This window comes from Oncorhynchus mykiss, chromosome 21, assembly GCF_057628025.1.
Source record: "Oncorhynchus mykiss isolate SJ-2025 chromosome 21, ASM5762802v1, whole genome shotgun sequence".
NCBI lineage: Eukaryota > Metazoa > Chordata > Actinopteri > Salmoniformes > Salmonidae > Oncorhynchus > Oncorhynchus mykiss.
In genome coordinates this window covers 39,658,691-39,679,493 of record NC_143042.1, presented here as the reverse complement: position 1 = coordinate 39,679,493, position 20,803 = coordinate 39,658,691, and the positions used below count along the sequence as shown (strand labels likewise).

The following is a 20,803-nucleotide window of genomic DNA, read 5'->3' as shown; positions in this document are numbered from 1 at the left end:
TAGGTCTCTATACAGCAATTTAGGCATCTATCTTGAGGTATTTCAAACGTGCAATATAAACACAATGAAAGATATTTTTATTTTTTATTCATGTTTGACCAGTTTTTCCATGTCTATTGAACAATTTGTTCAGATGGTTCTAATCGTTGTTTCTTTAGCCATTGATAACTAGAAAGGATAAATGGTTTTGTAATTTGTTGTTGTTGTTGAAATACAAGTTAAGCTGCTATTGTCCAATATTTTAGGAAAAAACATAACTCCCGGAATTTCTAACCATAATTCTTTATACTTAAAAGATCAAAAAGTGATCTGAAAATAAGTTGAATATACAACATAAACACGAATTCTGATGTCGTTTTTTGGATCTGTTGTGCCCTGTTGTACGCTACTCCTATAGGACCTACGTTGGAGCAGGAGGATAGGGTGTGTGTGAGCTTACGTTGGTGAGGACCCCGTCCCCCCTCTCGTTGGCACAGCCCTGCAGGCTGAAGGTGAGGTCATGGCAGCTGACGGCGATGCGCCGGCCAAAACGCTCCTCAAACGGCTTCACATCAGGCTCTATACCCGAGAAGTCCAACCTCTGGAGAGAGGAGGGGTGAGAGGAGACGTGGGGGAGGGAGGAGGAGAGGAGGATGGGAAAAAGGTGGGAGGAGAGGAGGAGGTGGGAGGGATGAGTGAGGAGAGGAGGGAGGGAAAAAGATGGAGAGAGGGGAAGGAGGGAGAGGGGGAAAGGAGAGTGGAAGAGAGAGGTGGGAGAGGAAGAAGGGGAGGAGGGAGGAGGAGGAAGTAAGGAGGGAGGAGAGGGAGGTCAGGAAGAAAGATGAAGGAGAGAGGAGGGAACAGTGGTTAGCTTCTGGCATCCATCCCCATGGAAACATACAATATGCAAACACAGACATTCTCTAACTGAGAGGTTCACTCGATGCCAGTTGAGCCAGCAGGCCCTGGGACTGCCCAGACAGACAGGGTATATCATGCATCGATACACCTATACACTGCATACTACAAGCCTGATCTAATAGACTTAAACAACATTAACAAACATATTGGGGATGAATAGAGTAAAATACAGACGGTTCTAACCTGTGTTTCAGGGTCCAGGGAGAAAAGCTTTTGTCTCCCCTCGTTCCTGTTCATTTTATTGAGCTGGTCTGTTTCCCTGGCATACTGCAGAGAGAGAAAGGAGAAAAACAGACAAAGAACAGCCTCAGGTCACAGTGAGATCTCCATCCTCCCTATCTCCTCTCACACCATCCAATCCATCCATCCATCTCCAGAGAGAGACAGAAGAGTTAACCAGGAAGAGGAGCGCTGGGACATCTCAGACCAGACAGCTCTCTTTGTTTTCCTTGTGCTGTTCTGGGTTTATAGGCACATTCAAGCAGTTGAGGTGGTCTCTATGGGATAAGCATCATCTTCACTCCAAATGGCAACCTGTTCCCTCTAACGTGCACTACTTTTGCCATGGGCCCATAGGGCTCTGGGCAAAAGTAGTGCATAATATAGGGAATAGGGTGCCATTAGGGCCGCAGGCATTTTGTTTCTCTAACTGACTAGAAACACATTGCTTATCAATAATCTATCTGCTAGAACCTAAAAAGAGTTATTCAGCTGTCGTCCATAGGAGAACCCTCCTACATGGAACCCAATATGGTTATACCTGGAACCAAAAAGGGTTCTACTTGGAACCCAAAAGGGTTCTCTTATGGCGACACCCGAAGAACCCTTTTTTGAATAAAACTTTCCTTTCTCTCCGATCGAAACAGGATACGCTCTGTCTGAATGACCCTATTAAAACCTCTCCACCATGTGGCTAGGATCACTACCATGTGTGTGTGAGGAATATCCACACTGCTAGAATAAAGCACGGCTGCTAATGAGGCCAGAGGTGAAGAGAGCAAGTCAGACTAAAACATACTGCCAACATCCACCAGGCTGAATCAATCAGCAACGGGGTATACACACACTACGCCTAAGAGTGGACCGCACAGATGGCTACATTATGAATCCGATGCTTAGTAAAACATTAAAAAAATGAACAGTAGGCCTATTTTATGGGATTCCTCTGCAGTCTGTGATTGATGTTGATAACAGTGACACCACGCCCAAACCGAGTGTGCCATCGTGGGCAAATGTATTTTGTCCCCCCACACCAAACATGATCACGACACGCAGGTTGAAATATCAAAACAAACATTAAACAACAAACAACAAACAAGCATTAAACATTTATGGCAATTTAGCTAGCTAACTTGCAGTTGCTAGCTAATTTTCCTATTTAGCTAGCTAGCTTGCTGTTGCTAGCTAATTTGTCCTATTTAGCAGGCTAGCTTGCTGTTGCTAGCTAATTTGTACTGGGATATAAATATTGAGTTGTTATTTTACCTGAAATGCACAAGGTCCTCTACTCTGACAATTAATCCACACATAAAAGAGTCAACCGAATCGTTTCTAGTCATCTCTCCTGCTTCCATGCTTCTTTTTCTTCTTTGAACTTTATATGGCGATTGGCAACTAACTTTCATAATAAGGTGCATTACCACAACTGACCTCAGTTCATTTTTCAATCACCCACGTGGGCACATGTTCCTAAAAACCAATGAGAAGATAGCACGTGGGTATATGCTTCTAAAAAACCAATGAGGAGATAGATGGGAGAGGAAGGACTTGCAGTGCATTCTGCGTGTGGTGTGGTCAGCATGTAACAGCATTACCTTGATGAGTTCAGGATGAAGGCTCCTCCCCAGATTCTCCAATAGGCTCTCTCCTTTCCCCTGGCTGCTGCTGTCCTCATCTGATTGGACAAGAGAGGAGTCAGTCAAAAAGAGTACTGACCATAGAGCCTCATGTATGATTGGGATGAGTATAACGACATCTGATATTAGAGCACCTTTTCCTTGATATCTGATCCTCCTAGACTTGTGTACTTGGATGTTGACCTGCACAAAGCTACTGGATGAATCTACTCAGTGGTGGAAAAAAGTACCCCAATTTTCATACTTGAGTAAAAGTAAAGATACCTTAAAAGAAAACGAATCTAATAAAAGTAAAAGTCACCCAGCAAAATACTACTTGAGTAAAAGTCAAAAAGTATTTGGTTTTAAATGTACTTAAGTATCAAAAGTAAAAGTATAAATCATTTGTTATTTTAATTTAGAGATAGCCAGGGTCACAGTTCAACAATCAGACATAATTTACATACAAAGCATTTGTGTTTAGTGAGTCTGCCAGATCAGAGGCAGTAAGGATGACCAGGGATGTTATTTTGATAAGTGCTTGAATTAGACAATTCTCCTGTCCTGCTAAGCATTCTAAATGTAAGGAGTACATTTGGGTGTCAGGGAAAATGTAAGGAGTAAAATGTACATTATTTTCTTTAGGGATGTAGTGGAGTAAAAGTAAAAGTTGTCAAAAAAATATAAATAGTAAAGGACAGATACCCCCCAAAAACTACTTAAGTAGTACTTAAAAGTATTTTTACTTAAGTACTTTACACCACTGATTCTACTTCATTTTACACTCTTCACCTTTCATGTTGAGTGATGTCCCAATGAGCTTTTCCTACTAACTCTGCTGCGTGTCTGACTCAATTCAGTGTGCTGCAGGGGGAACTGGCGACCAGCCAGGCTAACTGACTCCCACAGCTTTCTGCTATATTTGCCAAATCTCTCAGAATCTCAGAGGCATATGAGAACTTACTGTACTTGTTTTTAGAGGGACATTTGAGTAGAGAGGGTCTACCCTTATGAGAAAATTAATGTCCCCAACTGTCAATTGCTCGGAGGCTGTACACACAGGCAAACATGCAGACACACACACGCATGCGTGCAAAAACGCATAGACAGACACGTATGCATGCAAAGACACTCGTGACCGATTCCAGTGAAGTTTGAAATGGGAACTAAATTCTAGAGGCAGATAAAATGACCGGTGAAAACTAGCAATGCAATGCTTCATTGCTGACCAACTGTTGTGTATCATCCTGTAATGGACTATTTAGGCTTTTCAGTGTGCGTTTACAGGTTACAGGAAGGTAATTGAACCCCCTAGAGGAGAAGACTGTGTTGAAAGTCAGTTGCAACTTTTCTTTGGAAAAAATGGCAGGAGTGGATTAGCTAAATACAGTTTTTTACAATCACTTTGGCACTAATTTCAGAACCTTCATGTCACTTTTCAAAACTCTATAGACACAATACGCACAACCGATGATCAAAATGCACATTTTTCAAAACTCTAAAATCACCTGTTCAAAATGACACAACTTAACCTCAAAGTACTACCATTTCAAAATTCAATTTACACATTACATCTGAGATGACTGTCTATTCATTCCATTACAATGATCTAACTATCAATTGATACAACTGCTCAAAATGATAAGTAACTGTTTTCGTTTTATGGCAACTGATGAACAATATTCCATGTTTAGATCATGAAATTTTCAGGATAACGAGATCCATTGACACCAATTACCGTGGAACATGAACCAATTGGACTACATTATCTATGGATGTAATATTTCATCCTCATTCTTTATCAGACACTGTTTCCATGGTCCCACGTACCACTTTTACAGACCATGTTTTCAGGTTTGACATTACTGTACACTCACTTTTTATTAGGTACACCTATCTAGTACTGGGTAGGACCATTTGCCTACACAACAGCCTGAATTATTCACGGTGTTGTACGTTAAGAGATGCCCTTCTGCACACCACTGTTTTAAACAGCTGTTATTTGAGCATTTGTGGCCTTTCTGTTAGCTTGAATAAGTCTGGACATTCTCCTCTGACCTCTCTCATTAAAAAGGTGTTTTTGCCCACAGAACTGCCACTCACTGAATGTGTTTTTTTTTATTGCACCATTCTCTGTAAACTGTAGAGACTGTAGTCAGGGCAGCTGTTTCTGAGATACTGGAACCACCATGTGTGGCACCAACAATCATACCATGGTCAAAGTTGCTTAGATTACGCATCTTACCCGTTCTAATGTTTGGTCGAACAACAACTAAAGCTCTTTACTCTATATACTCTATATATTGAGTTGCAGACATCCAGATGATTCGCTGTTCGAAGGAGCAGGCTATTTGCGTTAACATGCAGGTGTACCTAATAAAGTGATCGGTGAGTGTATGTATGCAGGCCCTTGTCATTTCTTTTCCAATACTGCCAACTCATTACTGATGATTGATTTCACATTGTGGTACGAGTATATAGTGAAATGAGTGGTATCCACCTACAACAACATAGTGATAACATTGGAGCTGGCAGGTGATCCAGGTCACAATAGAGGTCAAGCAGTGAGAGGAGGAAGACGAGGAAGACGTGGTGGTCAAAGGAATGGCAGGGAACAAGCACCCCTTCTGAGAGGTGGGCCTCGTTTGAGAGATGTGGGGGAACGTGCTAGAGAACAAGGCCACGGACCAAGACCAGTTTAGTTTGACCACCAGAGGTCATCTTTGAGAAGCATTTGATAACCTTCAAAAGTGGCTGTACTAGAGAATTTCAAACCTTTTTTTGTAAGAACAAGGTATATAGGACTGATTTTAAGATATTTTGCTTAATTAATTAGCTTAATATTATGGTATTTCTATTCCAAGAAAAACTAAAAACACTCTGGGTTTCCATTAGGATGGAACGGAAAATATGGCGCTGTACAACGTGACGGTCGGGAGTAGGCTTGTTACGGTTTTCTTCTGGTGAAAGAGAGGACCAAAATGCAGCGTGGTTATCTTTATACATCTTTAATAAAATATGAAAAATGAACAATATACCAAACAAGAAACGTGAAAAACCGAAACGGCCCTATCTGGTGCAACAAACACAGAGACAGGAACGATCACCCACAAGAGACTTAAAGATGGTTCCCAATCAGAGACAACGATAACCACCTGCCTCTGATTGAGAACCACTCCAGGCAACCATAGACTTACCTAGAATACTTAACTAAACACTATCCCATAAACTACAAAACCCCTAGACACAACAAACCACATAAATCACCCATGTCACACCCTGGCCTAACCAAAATAATAAAGAGAACACAGAATACTAAGACCAGGGTGTGACAAGGCTACAGGACAGGACTATTTAGCTAAAGAATCCCTGTGTTGTGCGGGCATGCGGGAGACCGGGATTCAATTTCCCAATGGGAGGAAGGAGAATCCTTGTAAGTAAGAATTTGTTCTTAACTGACTTGCCTAGTTAAATAAAGGTTACTCTAAGAGCAGAACATTTCTACACCATAATTGTAGTCTAACCAATACACAACCAGAGATTCAGACAAAATAAAAATCTCATTGATTTATCAAGACCAGTCCCCATGCTTGTCTCAGAGCAGCGTGAAACGGTGCTAAAATAGTTGTAGGCTATTGCTTCAAATCCTATTGCTTCTAACTTCAATACGCTCTTTAAATAAATAAGACCTACACCACTTTTAACAGCACATTAATCAACACTAATGAGACTCATGTCACCTATGGTAGGCCTACAGAATATCGAAAAATATGACGTGACTCGCCGCCAATAATTACATATAGAGGACTGGAGGATTGAAGGATTCTAAATTAAAACCAAAAGCCGTCTCATGGGTCTCCCGGTGGCGGCCGGCACGGGTATCTGTTGCAACGCATTTTGTATTGCGATGCAGTGACTTAGACAGCTGCTCCACTGGGGAGGCCACATCCACAAAGTATCAAAATACAGAGAGGTGTTGGTAAAAGTACAGTTGAAGTTGGAAGTTTTACATACACCTTAGCCAAATACATTTAAACATTTCACAATTCCTTACATTTAATCCTAGTAGAAATTCCCTGTCTTTGGTCAGTTAGGATCACCACTTCAATTTTAAGAATGTGAAATGTCAGAATAATAGTAGAGAGAATTATTTATTTCAGCTTTTATTTCTTTCATCACATTCCCAGTGGGTCATACACTCAATTAGTATTTGGTAGCATTGCCTTTAAATTGTTTAACTTGGGTCAAACGTTTCGGGTAGCCTTCCACAAGCTTCCGACAATAAGTTGGGTGAATTTTGGCCCATTCCTTCTTACAGAGCTAGTGTAACTGAGTCGGGTTTGTAGGACTCCTTGCTCGCAAATGCTTTTTCGGTTCTGCCCAGAAAATTTTCGATAGAATTGCGGTCAGGGCTTTGTGATGGCCACTCCAATACCTTGACTTTGTTGTCCTTAAGCCATTTTGCACAACTTTGGAAATATGCTTGGGGTCATTGTCCATTTGGAAGACCCATTTGCGACTAAGCTTTAACTTCCTGACTGATGATGTCTTGAGATGTTGCTTCAATATATCCACATAATTTGTTTCCTGCTGTTTCATCCAGCATCTTCACAAGGTCCCTTGCGGTTGTTCTGGGACCTCCTGAGCGCTATGACGGCTGCGTGGTCCCATGGTGTTTATACGTACTATTGTTTGTACAGATGAACATGGTACTTTCAGGCGTTTGGAAATTGCTCCCAAGGATGAACCAGACTGCACAAAGTAGATGTCCTAACCGACTTGCCAAAACTATAGTTTGTTAACAAGAAATTTGTGGAGTGGTAGTGGAATGACTCCAACCTAAGAGTATGCAAACTTCCGACTTCAACTGTATATTGTCCTGCTAATAGCCCATAATGGGCTATTATAATACTGTACATGGTGTCCAGGTCAGGAAAACCAAAACATTTATTTATTAAAGACTATCAGAAAGAATGTTGGTACTTATTTATTTTGATCCAAAGCCATGAATGAGTGAGTCACTCAGCTTTATGTAGGTGCTGCTATATGACTGCGCCATCAACTTGATAATATATAATGATATTTTGGAGGTTATTTTGTTTCCAAAAAAAACGAAAGTGAGCAATTGTAATCTGAATAAAGGTTAAAATAATATTTGTAAAGGCCATAACATTTATTTCTGTTTAAAGAAGGAGAGAAATGCTGGGCCAATTGAGCCGCCCTACTCCCAACCCCGGCCGGATGTGATACATAATACTTTTTGTGGTATTATTTGTTGTCTTTTCTGGTGGATTAAACTGAAATTGCAACCAATCATGTCCGGTTGTGACACAGCCAACCTAACTTCAAAATACATTTGACGATAGAATTCTCCCCCTACCCTCCTTCTAGGCAAGTCTATTGTCCAGCTACCTGCTAATAGCCATAATGGCGCTGTACAACGTGACCGTGTGTATTTGAAAGTGTATTTTCCAGCAAGCAACTATTTGTTTACCTTCATTAGACAACTTTGTTCCAATATTTCTGTAATTCAGTGATGTTTATTCTCATAGTAATTCATTATGGAGCCATAACTAAATAAACATTGGCATTTTGAAAGAGTATTTTTATCATAATTTTATTGACGAAAGCATAAAGATGCCATTATTAGTTACATTGTTTTCGTTTGAACATGCAGACTGGCACTAAGAACAGCAGGGACGTTTGCCTAGTCAGCACCATTTTAGTGCAATGCCCCCCTTCCTCCTCCTCCCTTCCCCATGGGCTAGGTCCGTCCCGTGCCCCCTGCCCTCGTGCCTTGAACCTCACGCGCTTTCAGTGGATACAGCTGGAGAACTATATATATTGTCCTGCTAATAACAGGGTTAATAATATATCAGTGAGAATATCTAAATTAATAATAATAATTCTAAATTAATAAGAATAATAGAAATAATTGCTTTGTTTAAAAAATAACAATATTTTGGAAATAATTTTGTTTTCAAATAACGTAAAATGAGCAAGAAAAAGGCTATTCTTGAACATGGGGTGAGACATTGTTACTAATTTGTAAATAAAGCCAGTTTGTTATTTAGAATAATTTATTTCTGTTTTTAGAGGGAGAGAAACCAAAAACCTACAGTCATCTCATGGGTTGCCCAGTCGAAGCCCGGCACAGGTATTGAACCAGCATCTGTAGCAACACAGCTTGCACTGCTATGCAGTGTCTTACGACTGTTGCAACACACAAGAGATGTACAATAGGACCGGTCGGGAGTGGGCTACATTACAAAATAATCCTAACAAAATAAGTAATAAAAACCTTAGTGTAACAACAGTTTTAGTAAGTAATACTGAAGTCGTGCACAATTATCAGTTTCTATTTAGGTTTATGTTGCCCATTCATTGTCAGTTAGAGACACAGTAGGACCGAAAAGCATAAACAGTGCTCTAACTCCCCCTTGCGCTGGTCTGGAGCAATGAAGTGGTGACGTAGGGTACCGTACTAAGTTACCGCAGCATAATCGCAAAGCTTTTAGTGGGGCAACAACTGTATACTGCATGCCAACGTGTACCAAGGAGTAGGTGATGTGACTAATTCTTAGTGTAATTTTCCCTGCAGAATTGAGACTAGGCCAAATATGGGAGGCAGAGGCAAAATTCTGACAGACCAACAAGAGCGGGGTGTGGTCAATTTGGTTCGGGACAGAAATTGTATTCGCCTTACAGAAATTCGGCAGCACATCTTGGACAATGACGACATGTTGAACAATGTGGTGCCATACGTTTGCAGGCTATTGCATGCATGCTGAAATGGCACCAGGGGTCTCTAAAACAGCTATACCGTGTGCCTTTAGAAAGAAATGCAGACAGAGTGAAGCAACTGAGGACTGAGTATGTTCAGGTATGTTCAGTTTCAAGATGGCTGTTGTGAAAAATCCCCCCAACATTCTACATCATTGTAATCAGTCATTTTCTTTCCAAGACGTCTTTTTAGAAGGTGATGGAGCTGGATGCTGACGAAAACCATCACAAATTCCTCTTTTTGGATGAGGCAGGCTTCAACCTGGCCAAAACAAGGAGGAGAGGTCAGAATTTCATTGGCCAACGGGCAACCATCCAAGTACCTGGACAACATCACCATGTGTCCGGCTATATTGGAAGATGGTGTGGTTGTACGCAGACCTCGTATTGGATCATATAATGCAGCTCTCCTTGTAACCTTCCTTGATGAGCTAAATCAGGTCTGTAGAGCTGATGGCGTGACCTATGTCATTGTGTGGGATAATGTCAGGTTCCACCATGCTCAAATGGTGCAAGCATGGTTTCAGGCCCATCCACAATTTACCACCCTGTACTTACCCCCATACTCTCCTTTCCTTAACATGATTGGGGATTTTTTCTCCACATGGAGGTGGAAGGAATATGATAGGCGCCTTCTCGAACAAGCCACGCTTCTCCAGGCCATGGATGACGCATGCAATGATTCGCCATGCCCGAAGATTCTTCCCAAGATGTTTGGCTAATGAAAACATCCATTGTGATGTGGCTGAGAACCTGTGGCCAAATCCACAAGACAGGGTTGAGGGAAATATAGAAGTACAGTAATCAATCCTTTGGTTTGCTTTTTACAGTAAGCCAGGTGAGGAATACTGCAGTTGACGTTTTACTGTAGTTTTTTTCTTTTTTGTAGCTGATTATTTTTGCTTTAATTCAAAGAAACCTATGTTGTGAGTTTATTGTATTTCATCAATACATTTCAGATTGTGTTCAATGATTCCACTGTGTCTGTAGTATTCTCTCTACTGGTTCTTTTTACAGTGATGTATTTATGTGTAGTATCATCATGAAACAATTTTGTACTACAATATTTAATGATTGTGCGAACAACTACACAGTATCTTGTGTGTGGGTGATCTAAATGAATGTTCCTATGGTATTTCATGATAAACTAGTTATTTGAACCAATGATTCTGAAAGTGCAAGGTTCCTTTAAAGATATGAATGGACAGACTGTGTTACAAGTGATGACCGTTTTGAGTTGTGCGTCTAGAGTTTTGAAAACTGACCACAAGGTTCTGAAATTAGTGCCAAAGTGGTTGTAAAAAACTGTAACATGTTGAACTGCAGGTCTAGGAGAGTACGGCATACAATGTGTGTGTGTGTTTGTGTGTCCAGTCCATCCTCACCCAGGGCACAGTCTAGGCCGTCTCCTCCATTCCTCCGGTCTCCTCCATCAGTGCTGCTCTGCAGGGCCTGTTTCAGGGTGACCACCCACTCCTCCATCTCCGCCTCGCTGTCCGCAGAAAGGAGGTGGCTGTAGCGCTCCTGCATCTTCAGCTCAAAGCCGTTACGGCGCATCTTAGGACACTGGAGGGGGGGACAGGGAACAGAGGGTTGGTTGGAGTCATTTACTAACATAATCTTAAAGTAGTTCCAACCAATCTTTGGGCACCTGGGGTGAAAATATAGACGTTCGGTTGGAGTCATTTAAACATTGTGGCTCAAAGCTGTTAAAGCGCATCTTAGGGCGCTGGGGAGGAGAGAAAGAGAGCACATCTGGTTGGATCAGCATATAACCTAATAACACTCGGCTCAATGCTCAAACGTGCTGCTGAGTAGACAGCTAATATTTACATTTCAAGTTCAGCCAACTTGGATCTAATTGCTAGCTAGATAACGAGGCAGAACAGTAGAATTGTTATGAACACAGCCTTCTGCTGTCTCCAACTGTTTGAACAGCATGCTAGCCTGTCTACTTTGTTCAATCAATACCTTATTTCTCAGAATGAGAACGAGTTGCCAATTCCCTATAATGTGTTTTATGATTATTGCACATTTATAAAAAAGACTGGACAGCTAGTATAACAGCCTTTGGTTAAAATGCTGCTAGGTTCCGATTTAGGCCTAAATCTTTATTAGCAACTAATCCCACTGGGCACAGACGTCATTTCAACGTGTAGTTTGGTTTACAATTGAAAGTTGTCAACTAACGTGAATTCAACAAAAAATGTCACCATATAGGATTTAGGTTCAAAGTTGGGTGAAAAGAAGACTAAATTCCCTTACATTGATGACTTTTGCAAATCCAATCCATTTTCCAAGTCGATCCAAAGTCATCACATTCAATTCTTTGTTGAAATGACATGGAAACAACGATGATTCAACCAGTTTTTTCCCAGTGGGCTGTTGTGTTAAAAGCCTAATTCTGAGTGTCCTGCTGCCATTTCTGCCTGCAGAGAATGATTACCTATTAATTGTATTAACATAGAAGGATCTATTTGATTATCACAGACTTCCCTCCATGGCTGGCAGGAGGAAAGTCTAGCGTCTAGGACAGACAAGACAATATATTTAGATTTGTCTGTCTCCATAAAGCCCAGAGCGGATGGTGTGCCTCTGTAAGCAAATGGTCAATCTATTCCCGGGACACATTAGGAACAAACATTAACCATATACAAAGATATACTGTACTATATTATTCACAACAACCACACGACGTCAATGATTTCCAAGTCAAGGTGAAATTAGGGACCGTATTCATTGAGCATCTCAAAGTAGCTGATCTAAGATCAGTTCCCCCGTCCATGTAATCTAAGGAATTGTAATCTAAAAGACCAGACTGATCCTAGATCAGCACTCCTACTCAGAGACTCTTTGTGAATAAGGGCCCAGGTCACCTGAATGACGTCTATACAGGAGTCCAGGTAGATGGATCCTTTGGTGTCCTTGCAGTTCTTCTCATCCTTGTAGGAGTTGAGGATGTAGGAGCCGTCTGGCAGCTGGGACAGGTAGAAATACCTCCTCTTAAACACCTGATAATCAGAAGAAGGGTTTCAATTCAAAATCATCCAATAGCCACGCCGCTTTTATTTCTAAGTGTCCATCTGCTGTACAGTCTAGTGGATGTGTGGGTACAAAGGTAGATAAGGCTGGTGATCAAATGTATTGTTGTGGCATTCAAATACAGCTGTAGACACTTTTTTTGATTAGCTGAGTCAGGTAAGACCCTATCAAATCCGTGATGCGGAGAACGCGGAAGGAATCACGGAATCCAGACATTAAAATGGAATTGAACAATATTCAAAAATGCATTTAATTTATTAGAAAATTAATTAGCTCAGGATTATTATAAAACAGCTCCCGGGTTATCATAAGGCATGAACAAAATGCATCACTGATTCTTATTTGCCTTCTTTATTTATTTCTGTCACGTTCTGACCTCTATTTCCGTTGTTTTGTATTTAGTTAGTATGGTCAGGGCGTGAGTTGGGTGGGCAGTCTGTTTGTTTTTCTATGTTTTGGGGCATTTCTATGTTTTCGGCCTAGTATGGTTCTCAATCAGAGGCAGGTGTCATTAGTTGTCTCTGATTGAGAATCATACTTAGGTAGCCTGGGTTTCACTGTGTGTTTGTGGGTGATTGTTCCTGTCACTGTGTTTGGTGTCACAGGATAGGACTGTTTAGCGTTTTCACATTTCTTGTTTTTGTTAGTTTGTTCATGTGTAGTGATTTATTAAAACATGAATAACCACCACGCTGCGCTTTGGTCCGCTTCTCTTCCTCCTACAGAATCACCCACCCACCAAGGACCAAGCGGCGTGGTAAACAGAGGCTGCAGCAACAGCAGCAGCAGGAGAAGCGACTGGTGCAGCAGGAGCAACAGCAGCAGCAGCAAAGGCAGCAGCAGGAGGAGCAACAGCAGCAGCAGCAGAAGCAGCAGTGGGAGAGGCTGCACTACTTGGAGAGATGGACTTGGGAGGAGATTCTAGACGGGAAAGGACCCTGGGCAGAGCCAGGAGAATATTGCCGCCCCAAGGCCGAGCTGGAGGCAGCAAAAGCAGAGAGGCGGCATTATGAGGAACTAGCACGGCAGAGCGGATGGAAGCCCGAGAGTCACCCCCAAAAATTTCTTGGGGGGAGGCACAGGGGGAGTGTGGCAGAGTCAGGAGTCAGACCTGAGCCAACTCCCCCCGTTTATCGTGAGGAGCCAAGGAGGAGCTCAGAACCAGAGCTGGTGTTGGAGGTGAGCGAAGCAGAGACTGTGAAGGAGTTAATGGGGAAATTGGAGGAGAGAGATATGAGGGATTTGCTGGTTTGGTGCATGAGACACGACATTCGCCCGACGGAGCGTGTCAGGGATTTAATGGCACCGGGGTCAGCTATCCATACTCATCCTGAGGTGCGTGCGAGGGGTCTGGTGAAGACTGTGCCAGCCTCACGCACCAGGCCTCCTGTGCATCTCCCTAGCCTTGCACGTCCTGTGCCATCTCAGCACTACAGCGCTCCTAGCAGTGCTAACTGTGGCGGGCATGGTGCTGGTCAGGCACCGTGTTATGCAGTTGTTCGCACGGTGTCCCCAGTACGCGTGCTTAGCCCGGTGCGCTACATCCCAGCTCCCCACATCTGCCGGGCTAGGGTGAAGATCCAGCCAGGGCGGTTGGTGCCAGCCCTGCTCTCAAGATCTCCAGTACGCCTTCACGGTCCGGTCTATCCGTCACCACCTCCACGCACCAGCCCTCCGGTGGCAGCCCCCCGTACCAGGCTGTCTCTCCGGCCCATCCTTACAGGGGCTTCCTCCTCTCCAGCGCTGCCGGAGCCTCCCGCCTGTCCGGCGCCTCTGCCGGAGCCTCCCGCCTGTCCGGCGCCTCTGCCGGAGCCTCCCGCCTGTCCGGCGCCTCTGCCGGAGCCTCCCGCCTGTCCGGCGCCGCTGCCGGAGCCTCCCGCCTGTCCGGCGCCTCTGCCGGAGCCTCCCGCCTGTCCGGCGCCTCTGCCGGAGCCTCCCGCCTGTCCGGCGCCGCTGCCGGAGCCTCCCGCCAGTCCGGCGCCGCTGCCGGAGCCTCCCGCCTGTCCGGCGCCGCTGCCGGAGCCTCCCGCCTGTCCGGCGCCGCTGCCGGAGCCTCCCGCCTGTCCGGCGCCGCTGCCGGAGCCTCCCGCCTGTCCGGCGCCGCTGCCGGAGTCTCCCGCCTCTCCGGCGCGACCAGGGCCTTCCTCTTCTCCAGCGTTGCCGGAGCTTCCCGTCTGCCCAGCGCCAGCTGAGCTTCCCGTCTGCCCAGCGCCAGCTGAGCTTCCCGTCTGCCCAGCGCCAGCTGAGCTTCCCGTCTACCCAGCGCCAGCTGAGCCTCCCGTCTGCCCAGCGCCGCCAACGCCGCCCGTCTGCCCAGCGGCGCCAGGGCCGCCCGTCTGCCAGGAGCCGCCAGTGCCGCCGGTCAGCCAGGGGCCGCCAGTGCCGCCGGTCAGCCAGGGGCCGCCAGTGCCGCCGGTCAGCCAGGGGCCGCCAGTGCCGCCGGTCAGCCAGGGGCCGCCAGTGCCGCCAGTAAGCCAGGGGCCGCCGGTAAGCCAGGGGCCGCCAGTGCCGTCAGTCAGCCAGGGGCCGCCCGAGCTGTCGCCCCTCTGTCCCAAGCTGCTGCCGCCCCTCTGTCCCGAGCAGCTGTCCCTCTGTCCCGAGCAGCTGTCCCTTTGTCCCGAGCAGCCGCCCCTCTGTCCCGAGCAGCTATCGCCCCTCTGTCCCGAGCAGCTATCGCCCCTCTGTCCCGAGCAGCTGCCCCTCTGTCCCGAGCAGCTGCCCCTCTGTCCCGAGCAGTTGTCCCTCTGTCCCGAGCAGCTGCTTCACCTCTGTCCCGAGCTGCCCCTCTGTCCCGAGCAGCCCCTCTGTCCAGTGGGGTCATTGAAAGGGGTGGCCATGGTGAGTAAGCCACGGAGGCGGACTAAGACAATGGTGAAGTGGGGTCCGCGTCCCGCGCCAGAGCCGCCACCGCGGACAGACGCCCACCCAGACCCTCCCCTATAGGTCAAGGTTTTGCGGCCGGAGTCCGCACCTTTGGGGGGGGTACTGTCACGTTCTGACCTCTATTTCCGTTGTTTTGTATTTAGTTAGTATGGTCAGGGCGTGAGTTGGGTGGGCAGTCTGTTTGTTTTTCTATGTTTTGGGGCATTTCTATGTTTTCGGCCTAGTATGGTTCTCAATCAGAGGCAGGTGTCATTAGTTGTCTCTGATTGAGAATCATACTTAGGTAGCCTGGGTTTCACTGTGTGTTTGTGGGTGATTGTTCCTGTCACTGTGTTTGGTGTCACAGGATAGGACTGTTTAGCGTTTTCACATTTCTTGTTTTTGTTAGTTTGTTCATGTGTAGTGATTTATTAAAACATGAATAACCACCACGCTGCGCTTTGGTCCGCTTCTCTTCCTCCTACAGACGAACGCCCTTACAATTTCTGAAGAGGCAACGCGGGAATGGCCCTGTCCGTGTGTGCGTGTTTGTTTGTCTACCACTTTGTGTAGCCGTTAGCGATGATGCTAATGATAACCGTCTTATGGAAGATGGAAAGGCTTTCCCCAAAAAATTTAAATGAAAATGTTAACTACAAAGTTGCCTATGCCTGCCTGCATAATGATATTATGATTATTTGGTGATTTGTGATTAGCAAACTCTACAATCAGAAACAGAGCTAAGTCCTCAAGTGGTCTACTGATGTGATTTAAGCATTGTTATGGACTTAGAACATCCAATTGTGTTGTTTTTATATTTAAAAAAAATATTTTGAGAGTGAAAACCTGAAAGAAATGGGAAAAAACTGAAACCTGGGAAAACAAAATGGAAAAAACGGAATATTTATATATAACTAATTTTATAGGGCCCTAATCAGGTATGTTAGTGCTGAACAAACGCCTGCACAGTGTTTTTGTGGTTCATGATCTACGTCATTTATTGTACATCTACAATGCATTCGGAAAGAATTCAGACCCCTTGGACTTTTCCCACATTTTATTTCGTTACAGCCTTATTCTAAAATGGATTTAAAAAATGTTTTCCCCATACCCCATAATGACAAAGCAAGACAGGTGTTTAGACATTTCAAAAATTTACATTCACATTTACATAAGTATTCAGACCCTTTGCAGCATTTTTGGCAGCCATTACAGCCTTGAGTCTTCCTGGGTATGACGCTACAAGCTTGGCACACCTGTATTAGGGGTGTTTCTCCCATCCCTCTCTGCAAATCCTCTCAAGCTTTGTCAGGTTGGATGGGGAGGAACGCTGCACAGCAATTTTCAGGTCTCTCCAGAGATGTTCAATCGGGTTCAAGTCCGGGCTCTGGCTGGGCCACTCAAGGACATTCAGAGACTTGTCCCGAAGCCACTCCTGCATTGTCTTGGCTGTGTGCTTAGGGTCGTTGTCCTGTTAGAAGGTGAACCTTCGCCCCAGTCTAAGGTCACTCTGGAGAAGATTTTCATCAAGGATCTCTCTGATCTTTGCTCTGTTCATCTTTCTCTAGATCGTGACTAGTCTCCCAGTCCCTGCCGCTGAAAAACATCCCCACAGCATGATGCTACCATCACCATGCTTCACAGTAGGGATGGTGCCAAAGAGTTCCGTCTTGGTTTCATCAGAACAGAGAATCTTGTTTCTGATGATCTAAGAGTCCTTTAGGTGCCTTTTGGCAAACTCCAAGCGGGCTGTCATGTGCCTTTTACTGAGGAGTGGCTTCTGTCTTCTGGCCACTCTACCATAAAGGACTGATTGGTGGAGTGCTGCAGAGATGATTGTCCTTCTGGAAGGTTCTCCCATCTCCACAGAGGAACACTGTCAGAGTGACCATCAGGTTCTTGGTCACCTCCCTGACCAAGGCCCCTCTCCCCCGATTGCTCAGTTTGGCCCGGCGGCCAGCTCTAGGAAGTCTGGGTGGTTCCAAACTTCTTTAATTTAAGAATGACGGAGGCCACTTTGTTCTTGGGGTCCTTCAATGCTGCAGGAATGTTTTGGTAAATAAGATTACATTTTAAAAAATCATAAAAATATCCAATCAATTGAATTCGCCATAGGTGGACTCCAATCAAGTTGTGGAAACATCTCAAGGATGATCAATGGAAACAGGATGCACCTGAGCTCAATTTCAAGTCTCATAACAAAGGGTCGAAAAAAAGAAAGAAAATAAAAATCATCAATTTAAGAATAAGACTGTAACGTACATTTTCAGGGAAAAAGTCAAGGGGTCTGAGTACTTTCTGAATGCACTCTATAGTCAGTAGACAAGGATGATGGTTGAGCTGTTCTGACTCACCCTCATGGAGACAGACAGGCTGCTGTTGATGTTGGCTTTCTGCAGCCAGCCCTGCTTCATGATACCCCCTCTCTGAGAGCACAGAGAGGACGAGTCCTGGTTACACACACACACACACACACACACACACACACACACACACACACACACACACACACACACACACACACACACACACACACACACACACACACACACACACACACACACGAAGGAAGGAGAGTTAGTATTGATAATGGCTATGGATATACAATCAATAGACTAATCAATGCACATCACACACACCCACAGACACAGACACAGACACAGACACAGACACAGACACAGACACACACACACACACAGACACACACACACACACACAGCTCAGTTAACAAATTGAGAAGTGGCACTATCCTTTGCGCTCGTCCGATCGTAAGTACGCCTCTCTCTAGCTCTGTCCTGTAATCCAATTGGCTGAGCTCTCTCCTCTGTCCTCCCTCAACACACCCACCCTTCCCTTGCTCTGAGTGGCGTTCTGAGAACCCCCTTCATTCCTCTATCCACCCCTCTACTATATCAATCCTCTATCAATCACACATGAAAAAATACTCCAGTTTACTATAGAATACTGTACTTACTATATAATTATGTGGTAAACTGTAGTATACTATACTACACATTGTAGTATCCCTCTGCCATGTGTAATTCTTACTATATAATTTTGTAGTATACAGTAGAATACTATAGTAAATACTGCAGTATGCTACAGACTGCAAAAACACTACAGTAATTACTACAATAATGTCTCCAAAAACACTATAGTCCACAAAACATTACAGTAATTACAATAGTATATTATACTACAGTTTTAATCTGCTGCTACTCTCAGTTTATTATCTATGCATAGTCAGTTTACCTCTACCTACATGTACATATTACTTCAATTACCTCAACTAACCTATGCCCCCCGCATATCGGCTCTGTACCGGTGCCCCCTGTATATAGCTGCTCCGTAATTATTTGTTATTTTTCTATTTTCATTATTATTATGTTTTTATTTCAGTTTATTTGAGTACTTTCTTAACACTTATTTTTCTTAAAACTGCATTGTTGGTTAAGGGCTTTCACTGTAAGGTCTACTACACCTGTTGTATTTGGCGCATGTGCCAAAACTATTTGATTTGATACACTATTAATTACTGCTCTCTCCCTCGGAGACAAGATGTCTGGGGTGTAGCAATAAAGGACATTGTAAGTCATGTAACATTAGCAAGCCTCTTTTTGTGCTGCCTGGATTGATAGATAGAGAGCAGAGCAGAGGCTTTCTCCCACTCGCTTTAGTACTTTGGTGTATTTAAAATGGCAGCCTATTTCCCTGTATAGTGCACTACATTTGGGCCCAGGACCCATAGGGCTCTGGTCAAAGTTAGTGCACTATATAGTGAATAGGGTTCCATTGTAGCCGCAGCCCTGGAGTGATTCAGTGATAGCCTCTGCAGTCTGCTCTGTGCTCTCAGCAATATGTCTGGCAGCTGTTTATTTTCCTTCAATCGTTCAATTACAACCCTTTTTAATGTGAAGTTGATCCACATCCGGCCAGGCCGATGAGGGAGGGGGGAGTCGATGAGAACTATTTTTAGAAAAGTAGAGCTCTGGTTTCACTGCTAAAGAGGAGTGATGAGGACAGCTACTGGCTGTACTGGTTGGCTGCAGTAGCCTGGTCCCAGATCTGTTTGTGCTGTCTTGCCTACTCCTAATGTGACAATGACCATAGGCGTAGGCAAGATAGCACAAACACATCTGGAAACAGGCTGTGGCTGTAGACCCTACTGAGTACAGCTGCAAATGCTCTCCCGCCACAAAACCACATCACAGTGGCACAGTGGCGGTTAGGGTTTCTGGATGTAAGCTACGGTATCTCTATTGAATTACTGTTATTTCATGCATTGTATTGTGTTGTTAGCATCTTTTCTAAAACGCTTTGGGGGGGATGCAGCAATGTGTTGATGTTAAGCTCAAAGTCAAAAGGTTTTTTTAAACATGACCACCACCAAGCCAACAAGGTCTAGAGGACGTGAGTGAACTGGCCACACAAAAGACCCTTGAGCATACCAGACCACTCCACATCGTCTGATAATCAATGTCTCTCTCTCTCGCGCACACACACACACACACACACACACACACACACACACACACACACAGACACACACACACACAGACACAGGTCCATCACCCCCAGGCCTAACATTCCACTCACCTCATCTTTTGCGTCTTCATCGATCTCAAACACGTGAGCCGGCAGCTTGTCCATCTTCAGGCCTTTACTGTGAAAACACATGTCGTGTCAGAGAGAAGGTTGTTGTGTGACAGGGAGGGTTGTTGTGTGAGAGGAAGGGTTGTTGTGTAGAGAGAGATGGTTGTTGTGTGAGAGAGAGGGTTGTTGTGTGAGAGAGAGGGTTGTTGTGTTAGAGAGATGGTTGTTGTGTGAGAGAGAAGGTTGATGTGTAGAGAGGGTTGTTGTGTGAGAGGGAGGGTTGTTGTGTAGAGAGGGTTGTTGTGTGAGAGGGAGGGTTGTTGTGTGAGAGAGGGTTGTTGTGTGACAGGGAGGGTTGTTGTGTGAGAGAGGGTTGTTGTGTGACAGGGAGGGTTGTTGTGTGAGAGAGAGGGTTGTTGTGTAGAGAGGGTTGTTGTGTGAGAGGGAGGGTTGTTGTGTGAGAGGGAGGGTTGTTGTGTGAGAGAGAGGGTTGTTGTGTGACAGGGAGGATTGTTGTGTGAGAGGGAGGGTTGTTGTGTGACAGGGAGGGTTGTTGTGTGAGAGAGAGGGTTGTTGTGTAGAGAGGGTTGTTGTGTGAGAGGGAGGGTTGTTGTGTAGAGAGGGTTGTTGTGTGAGAGGGAGGGTTGTTGTGTGAGAGGGAGGGTTGTTGTGTGAGAGGAAGGGTTGTTGTGTGACAGGGAGGGTTGTTGTGTGAGAGAGAGGGTTGTTGTGTGACAGGGAGGGTTGTTGTGTGAGAGAGAGGGTTGTTGTGTAGAGAGGGTTGTTGT

The 20,803-nt window shown here is 44.7% G+C and overlaps 1 protein-coding gene across 8 annotated transcripts in view; it reads right to left on the bottom strand.

Moving 5' to 3' along the window:
- The window catches only part of dock11 (dedicator of cytokinesis 11), a 114,685-nt gene that overhangs the window by 76,800 nt on the left and 17,082 nt on the right, over window positions 1–20,803 (bottom strand). For 6 of the 8 annotated variants that reach the window (XM_036957962.2, XM_036957959.2, XM_036957960.2 and 3 more), the window contains exons 5-11: window positions 20,019–20,085; window positions 17,777–17,872; window positions 12,395–12,529; window positions 10,904–11,084; window positions 2,715–2,794; window positions 1,084–1,167; window positions 440–580 (exon numbers count right to left, since the gene is read on the bottom strand). In XM_036957962.2, coding sequence (XP_036813857.2) covers window positions 440–580; window positions 1,084–1,167; window positions 2,715–2,794; window positions 10,904–11,084; window positions 12,395–12,529; window positions 17,777–17,872; window positions 20,019–20,085 — 784 coding nt within the window. Of the gene's footprint in view, window positions 1–439; window positions 581–1,083; window positions 1,168–2,714; window positions 2,795–10,076; window positions 10,272–10,903; window positions 11,085–12,394; window positions 12,530–17,776; window positions 17,873–20,018; window positions 20,086–20,803 lie in introns of those variants that run through there. The other 2 variants (XM_090214637.1, XM_090214636.1) reach the window with 2 other exon arrangements.